Genomic DNA, 8,126 nt, shown 5'->3' with positions numbered 1-8,126 from the left:
AGGGGACGGCCCCAGGCTGCGACAGGCCTGGGATCCCGACCCCCCTAGGCCTGGCCGCGCTGCGGGGACGGCCCCAGGCTGCGACAGGCCTGGGATCCCGACCCCCCTAGGCCTGGCCGCGCTGCAGGGGACGGCCCCAGGCTGTGACAGGCCCTGGGTCCCGACCCCCCTAGGCCTGGCCGCGCTGCGGGGGGGGGCCCCAGGCTGCGACAGGCCCGGGATCCCGACCCCCCTAGGCCTGGCCGCGCTGCGGGGACGGCCCCAGGCTGCGACAGGCCCTGGGTCCCGACCCCCCTAGGCCTGGCCGCGCTGCGGGTGCAGCACCACGCTGTGGTAGGCCCGGATGCAGGAGAAGGCCGTGGGCGGGATGCGCCGCGGGTCGATCAGGTTCTGCTCCAGGCGCATGGAGACCAGGCTGGAGTCCTCGGCCACCCGCGTGTCGCACACCGAGTTCAGCGGGACCTGCCTGCGGGGAAACGGGGTGAGTGGGAAGCCCGGACGCCTGGGTTCTCTCCCCGGCTCTGGGGGCCCAGTGGGGGGGGAGCCTGGACGCCTGGGTTCTCTCCCCGGCTCTGGGGGCCCAGTGGGCGGGGGGGGAGCCCGGACGCCAGGGTTCCCTGCCCTACCTGATGAGGTTGTGGCTCAGCCGCAGGACCTGCAGCCCCTTGAGGCCCAGCAGCCCCCGGGGCACGGCCTGCAGCTGGTTGTGGTCCAGCAGCAGCTCGGCCAGGGACCGGCCCAGCCCGGCGAAGGAGGCGGCGTGGACGCCCTCGGCCCGCAGGCGGTTGTGGGACAGGTGCAGGGCCTCCAGCCCTGGGCGCAGGTGAGCGAAGACATAGCCCGGGACGCGCTCGATGCGGTTGTGGTGCAGGGTCAGCTGGCGCAGCCGGCGCGGCAGGAAGGACGGCACGTGCACCAGCCGGTTGTAGGAGAGGTCCAGGGACTCCAGCTTCCTGCAGGGGTGGAGGGGTGGGGTTGGGACACCTGGGTCCTCTCCCTGGCTCTGGGAGGGGAGCGGGGACTGGTGGGTTAGACCCAGGACACCTGGGTTCTCCAGCACCGCAGGGTGACTCACGGCAGGTCAATCCAGGCCCGCGGCGCAATCCGATCCTCCTGGAGCTTGTTGTTGCTCAGAACCAGGACGCTGAGGTTCAGGGTCTTGTTGAGCAGCCCCTCCCGCACCTCCTCTATGTGATTGGAGTCAAGATGCAGCTCCTGGGGAAAGACTGGGGTTACAGCCCCCCACAGAGATCCCTTCCCCTTAACTCTGCCCATCAGAAACCCCCAGCACCTTCACCTTAACTCTCCCCCACAGTGACCTCCAGCACCTTCATCTTAACTCTGCCCCTCAGAAACCCCCTGCAGCTTCACCTTTACTCTGTCTCAAAGAGGCCCAACAAGTACCTTAAATCCACCCCAGAGAGACCCCATCCAGTCATCTTAACACTCCCCATAGACACTCTGACACCTTCACTTTAACTCTGCCCCAGAGAGCCCCCCCAGCACTTGAAGGCTGCCCCATGGAGACATGGGCTGGGGCGGGGGGCCGGGGCTGACCTGCAGGGAGGGGGGCAGGCCCGAGGGGATGGCCCGGAACCGGTTCCGATCCAGCCGCAGATAGATGAGGCTGCGCAAAGGTTTGAAGGAGGTTGGGATCACGTTCCCGTCATGCAACTCGTCCCCTTCCAGCTCCAGGGTCAACAGCTTATAGAGCCCTGCCAAGAGATGGGGGGCCTCGGGGTAAACCCCCAGAACACCCCTGCCCGAACTGGGGGAAAACCCAGGAGTCCTGGCCCCCCGCCCCCCTGCTCTGGTCACCAGACCCCGCTCCCCTCCCAGACCCAGGGAGAGAACCCAGGAGCCCTGGTGTGACGAAGTGGGACCATTCTTAATGTTTTCTCTGAATCCTGTAGGGGTACCTCAGTTTCCCCTAGACATTTCGTAAGTCTCTAGGGGGTGGGATAAGGCAGGGGGTGTAATTGTTGCAGAGCAAAGGGCCAGGGTGCATAAATGGCGACACCCTGTTTCCTGGCCACTGGTGGCCTGGGCCCTTCCCCCTGCCAGGTGAGAGCTAAAGGGCTGGAGAACAAAGGGATCCGGTGACCTCCTGGCCCGGGAAAGGGACAAAGCCCAGGGGAGGGGGGGGCTGGAGAGAGTTTCAGTTTGGGGCTGGCTGGGACATGGAGTGAAGGTCAGACGGGGTTGTCTGGCTCACTGCCCCCCAAAATGGACCCAGCTGAGGGGTCCTGTTCTCTGCACCTACAAGCTCTGCGTTAAACCCTGTTCCTGTCGTCTAATAAACCTTCTGTTTCCCCGGCTGGCTGAGAGTCCCGTCTGGCTGCGGAGTTGGGGGGCAGGGCCCTCTGGCCCCCCCAGGACCCCGCCCCGGGGGACGCGCTGTGGGAAGCGCAGGAGGGGCAGAGGAGGCTGAAGGCTCCGGGGTCAGACCCAGGAAGGGGGAAGCCGGGTGAGCTGTGTGTCCCTCAGACAGGCTGGCCCCCGAGAGGAGACTCCCCCGGAGTCCTGCCTGGCTTCGTAGGGAGCAAGTCAGAGCATCGCCCGGGGACCCCGTGACACCTGGCTCCCCGCCCAGCCGCTCTGACCACCAGACCCCGCTCCCATCCCAGTGCGGGGAGAGAACCCAGAAGTCCTGGCCCCCCGCCCCCTGCTCTTACCCACCAGCCCCTGCTCCCCTCCCGGAGCTGGGGAGAGAACCCAGGAATTAGCTCATTACCAGGCGAGGCATCCCCAGATGACCAGCCCCTGCCCCCAGGGGCCCGTCTCACCTCGAAAGCTGTCACTCTGCAGGCTCTCGAGCCCATTGTCGTTCACTTTTAGCTCCAGCAGGGACGGGGGCAGTGCCGGGATCCTCGTGAGCTGGTTCCCATCTAGATTCAGCCGCTTCAACTTGGTCAGGTTCTGCGGGGGGGGAGAAACTGTATGGGGAGGGTCTGGTGGTCAGAGCAGGGGGTGCTGGGAGCCAGGACTCCTGGGTTCTCTCCCTGGCTCTGGGAGGGGAGGGGTCTGGTGGTTAGAGCCAGGGGAGCCTGGGAGCCACCTGGGTTCTCTTCCCAGGGTACTCTATGGGTGAGAACCCATCGGGAGTGGCAGGGCCGGGTTCACCCACCTGGAAGGCCTCGGGGTGCAGGCCCCCGGAGTCCAGCTGGTTCTTGCTGAGATCCACCCACTCCAGGTTGGGGAGCCCCGCAAAGACCCCGCGCGGCAGCCGGGAGATCTCGTTGTCTGGGGGATGCGGACGGGCGATTAGCACCTTTCCCGGCTGGCTTCTTGCCTGGCCCCGGAGCTGGGGGGTGTCTGGGGATGGAGCCCGGATCCCATGGCCAGGCAGGAGTGTTGTAATCATCGGGCCTGACCCCAGTCCGGCAGGCCAGAGATCGGCCTCCCGTGAGCCCTAGCACACGTCAGCTGGAGACCCGCCTGCGCCCCTCGAGGAACTGGCCAAGGTGAATGTGCCTCACTGCTAAAAATGGACCCCTCATCCCCAGCCTCAGCCCTGGCCCCGGCCCCTCATCCCCAGCCCTGGGGGACGGATGGACGGGTTCATGGGGGGGGGTGATGGATGGATGGATGGGGTACATGGGTGGGGACGGACAGATGGGTTCTTGGGGAGGTGATGGTGTGATGAAGTGGGACTGTTCTTAATGTTTTCTCTGAATATTGTGGGGGTGCCTCAGTTTCCCCTAGGCAGTTCTTAAGTCTCTAGGGGGTGGGGTAAGGGGGTATGATCGTTGCAGAGCCCTAGAGGGCAGGTGTGTGCAGGGGTCTGGACACAGACAATGGCCGACACCCTGTTTCCTGGCCACTGATGGCCTGGGCCCTTCCCCCTGCGAGGTGAGAGCTAAAGGGTTGGAGAACAAAGGAATCAGGTGACCTCCTGGCCCGGAAAGGGACAAAGCCCGGGGGGCGGGGGGGAGTTTCAGTTTGGGGCTGGCTGGGGAAATGGAGTGAAGGGCAGATGGGGTTGTCTGGCTCACTGCCCCCCAAAATGGACCCAGCTGAGGGGTCCTGTTCTCTGCACCTACAAGCTCTGTGTTAGACCATGTTCCTGTCGCCTAATAAACCTTCTGTTTCCCCGGCTGGCTGAGAGTCCCGTCTGACTGCGGAGTTGGGGGGCAGGACCCTCTGGCCCCCCCAGGACCCCGCCTGGGCAGACTCGCTGGGGGAAGTGCCCGGAGGGGCAGAGGAGGCTGGAGGCTCCGGGGTCAGAGCCAGGAAGGGGGAAGCCGGGTGAGCTGTGTGTCCTGCAGACAGGCTGCTCCCCGAGAGGAGACTCCCCCGGAGTCCTGCCCGGCCTTGTGGGGAGCAGTTCCTGAGCATCGCCTGCGGACTCTGTGACAGATGGATGGATGGATGGATGGGGGACGTGGCTGGGGACGGATGGACGGGTTCCTGGTGGGGTGATGGATGGACGGACGGACGGATGGGGGACGTGGCTGGAGACGGATGGACGGGTTCATGGCGGGGTGATGGATGGACGGACGGATGGGGGACGTGGCTGGGGACGGTCAGATGGGTTCATGGGGGGGATGGATGGACGGATGGATGGGGGACGTGGCTGGAGATGGATGGACGGGTTCCTGGGGGGGTGATGGGTGGACGGACGGATAGGGGACATGGGGTGATGGATGGAAGGGGGACGTGGCTGGGGATGAATGGAGGGGGGACAGATACAGGTGGGGGGACAGAGGGAGGGATGGTATGAGTGTACAGTGGATGGACTGGCTCTGCCCCCCATACCCGGCTGCTCCCCCACTGCCCGGCCGCCCAGTCCCCCCCCGGCCGCCGTGTTCTCACCTGCCAGGTAAAGCATTTTTAGCCCGGGGTCGCTCAGCGCCGGCACCTGCTTCATGTGGACGTTTCCGCAGGCGATGGCCGAGTCGGAGAGGAGGCAGGCGGTGGGCAGCGAGGGCATGATGGGTCCCCCCTTGGGCCGCACGCCCGGCCGTACTCTGCCCGCCTCCAGCCGGGTGGCATTGCTCCGCCGGGGGGGTGGCTGCTTCCCCAGCACCTGCTGCCCTGCGGAGCAAGACAGAGGGTCATCCATGGGGAAGGGACCCCTGAGAGGGGGGCACCCTAGGGGACAGGATCGCCGGAGAGGGGGCACCCTGGGCAGAGCTGATTTTTGGGGTTCTGGCACTTCCAAAAAGCATTTTTAAAATATCGTTTTGGCCCAAATCCAAAAACGGGGGGGGGGGGGGGGAACGTCGGCAAACGGTGAAACGCCAGACTGGGCGAAGGGGGACGGCTGAGGTCCATGCGTCAGGCGCCGGGGCGGGGGGCCAGACTGGCCCCTGGCAAAGGAAATTCTGGCTCCTGGAAGGAAGAGAGAAGGCGGGTGCGAGGGACCGGGCCAGGGGCTGCTTCCCGGCTATTTACCTGGCGTCTTCGGCGACGCCACGCGGCTGGCGCGCGTTTGAACCATTCTAAAGTTTCCGCTTATCTGCCCCCCCCCCCGCCTGGCACCCCCCTTTTCTCCCCACAAAAGTTGAAATCGATAAAGATGCAGAAGAACCAGCAGCGAGCTCCGAAGGATAAAACAGGACAAACCCGCCCGGGCCCGGCTCGCTGACTTTCTCTTCATTTTCATCCATTTGAATGATCTCCATTGTGCAAACTGATGAGGGCAGGGCGAGGGTGTCACAATCCCGTGTCGAAACCCCCCGAGTCGCCTCGCTTTGCCTGGCTGGCCAGTTCCACGCTCAGCGTTGCCGGTTTACATCTCCCCTCAGTGGTCACCAACACACACCAGACCCTTCCCGGCCCGGCTCCGGGACATCCGCCCACGGGCCCCACTCGGCAAACCCACACTCTCTCCCCACCGCTACGCAGGGGGCCGGCCAGAAATTACACCAGACGTTTTGGGGGGGTTGCAAGCCACCCCTTTGTAACACGAACGCAGGAGCCGCGCTGAGGGCGGACACCAGCGGGGCCGGGGCCGGGGCCGGGGTTAGCGGGCCCAGCCTGCCGGCAGCTCCGGTTCTCTCTCCCACTCGAACGGCGCCAGCCAGCAGCGGGGGGGTTTGAACCCGGGTCGCCCGCACCCCAGCCGAGAGCCCTAAGCGCCAGGCAGGAGGCGGCTGTGGGCGGCCTGGGCCTGCTGGGCGAGGGGCTCTGGGGTAGTGGGAGCCCACAGCAGGGGACATTCTGGGTAGTAGGGACCAGATCCCCCACAGATGCCGGCCTACCTCCCCGCTTCCCCCCACCTTTCCCAGCTCTCCTGGAGACCCCGGCGTCCTGGGCTGCGCCTGCACTGTGGCTGCTGTTCCTGGCAGTGGCGGGGGGCTCCGACCTGGCCTTGGCACCCGGTGCCGTCCCGGCAGCTCTGGGGGGCCCCGTCTCCTCGCCAGGCAGGGACCCCCTCCGGGTCCCCAGGACCTCGGCCCCGTCCTGCCGCGCCTCCTGGGCCACTTTCCCTCGCTCGGGCGCCCCGCAGCGTCCCTTCGCCTTCCTCCGGCTGGGGCCTGGAGAGGGGAGGGGGTCAGCGAGGGAGGGGGAACAGAGGTGGCTGGGGGGGGGGTGTTGAGCCCCTCAGGCCTCCTCCTGCGCCAAGGGGTGAGATACAGAATAGGGCAGGGACAGCTGCCTGCCCCCCTCCAACCCTTCCCATCCACCTGCCCCCCTCCCCGTCCTCCTGCCCCCCATCCCCACTCCTGCCACACACCCTCTTCTATCCCTCCATCTACCCCCACCCCTTCTCTCTGCTTCCCTAATCCCCCATCTCCCCACCCTCAGACTCACCCTCCGTGGGGCTCAGTTGTGGGGCTGGATCCTGGGCACTCAGCTGCTCTGGGGGGCCGCCTATGAGGGCTGGGTCCTTGGGGAGGGGAGCAGATGGGGAGCTGTGGTTTTTGGGGCCCAGAGCAGATGGGGGGCTCAGCACCTTGGAGGGCATCTTGGGGGCCCCCCTCCTGGCACCCCCGAGCTGAACCCACAGGAAGAGGGCCAGCAACAGCACCAGTTTCATGGCTGCAGCCAGCCAACTCCCCTGCCAGCAGTTGACTGCCGGACAGCCCAGCCCGGGGGCCCGCCCCCCATGCTCCCCCCTTGGCCACACACCTTAGCCCATAAGCAAACACCCCCCCCCCAAGCCGGATCCCCCCACACTCCACCCCTGGTGTAAATCAGCCTTGACTCCTCCCCAGGCCCAGCTGCCATGGGCGCTGCAGGCTGGCAGGGATCTGGCCCCGGAGAGACAGGGCCCTTTTGTCCAGGGCCCGGGGAGCCTGGAACCGGCCCGCTAGCCTTGGCCAGGCCCAGGGGAATTGGGATGAATGGGCCCTCTGTCTGTCCGCACACAGCCAGCGACTGTCAGGGAACGGGCCCTGGGCCGCAGGGAGCCCCCAGTACACCCTGGTCCCCCCTGGGGCCGGGCCAGGAACAGATCCCTGGCTGGGGTGAGCCGGCATTGGCCCCGCATCGGCTAGGCCGGAAATGCCAGAGGGGGAAAGTGACAGCCAGAGGCCCCCACGTGGTTACAGACCACCCCGTTCTCTGACCCCCCAGAACTCCCAGAGCCAGGGCAGAACCCAGGAGTCCTGGCTCCCAGCCCGCTGCTGGCTCTAACCCACTAGGCCCCAGTCCCCTCCCATGCCTGGGGAGAGAACCCAGGCGTCCTGCAGGTGGAGCAGACACACTGGGCCCCTTGTGTTTACAGCAGGATTTCTGCTTTCAGGAGCAAAGTGCTGTTAAACGTGACGGACAGACACTGCCGGGGGCTGCCGCAAGCCTGAGCCACCCGCCGCAAAGGGGGAAGCTGCCCACAGCTGAGACGCAGCCACCTCTAGGGTGGGGCAGGGGCTCGGTTATAGGGGGACACCTTGCCCAGTGCTAAGACATGGCCCCTGCAGTGTGGGCACGGGGGCTGGTTATAGGGGGATGTCACGGGCTCTCAGGTTGTGCCCACTCTTGGCCCGTGCGGTCCCTGGGGGGAACCCCCATCAGCACAAGAGCCCTTCTCGGGGGTCCAGCCCCCCGCCTCCTGGAACCGCACCGCTCTGAGCCTTAGCACGCCTGTCTCTGCCGTGGGCCCCGCAGGAAGACCCCCAGGTCCTCCACTCCCAGAGGGAATAATGCCCCCCCCAGAGAATAGGGCCCCCCCAAGCTCC

The 8,126-nt window shown here is 66.2% G+C and overlaps 1 protein-coding gene across 1 annotated transcript; it reads right to left on the bottom strand.

Moving 5' to 3' along the window:
- Positions 1–294: 294 nt before the first annotated feature.
- Positions 295–4,954, bottom strand: LOC141976475 (extracellular matrix protein 2-like). The gene is made up of 7 exons (XM_074937467.1): positions 4,816–4,954; positions 3,128–3,243; positions 2,787–2,919; positions 1,558–1,715; positions 1,076–1,215; positions 627–953; positions 295–466 (listed from the first exon to the last, which is right to left on the bottom strand). The coding sequence occupies exons 1-7, from the start codon at positions 4,931–4,933 to the stop codon at positions 295–297; spliced, it is 1,164 nt and encodes a 387-aa protein (XP_074793568.1). The 5' UTR covers positions 4,934–4,954.
- Between the last annotated feature and the right edge of the window lie 3,172 nt (positions 4,955–8,126).

Source organism: Natator depressus, chromosome 23 (genome assembly GCF_965152275.1).
Source record: "Natator depressus isolate rNatDep1 chromosome 23, rNatDep2.hap1, whole genome shotgun sequence".
In the NCBI taxonomy this organism is placed as follows: domain Eukaryota; kingdom Metazoa; phylum Chordata; order Testudines; family Cheloniidae; genus Natator; species Natator depressus.
The sequence above is the reverse complement of the archived record's forward strand: the minus strand, read 5'-3'. Positions and strand labels throughout refer to the sequence as shown.

Coding starts and splice junctions, on each gene's coding strand:
- LOC141976475 (XM_074937467.1), bottom strand. CDS start 4,933: ATGCCCTCGCTGCCCACCGCCTGCCTCCTCTCCGACTCGGCCATCGCC. Junction 3,244..4,815: donor AAAAATGCTTTACCTGGCAG/GTGAGAACACGG, acceptor CGCATCCCCCAG/ACAACGAGATCTCCCGGCTG. Junction 1,716..2,786: donor GCAGAGTGACAGCTTTCGAG/GTGAGACGGGCC, acceptor ATCTCTTGGCAG/GGCTCTATAAGCTGTTGACC.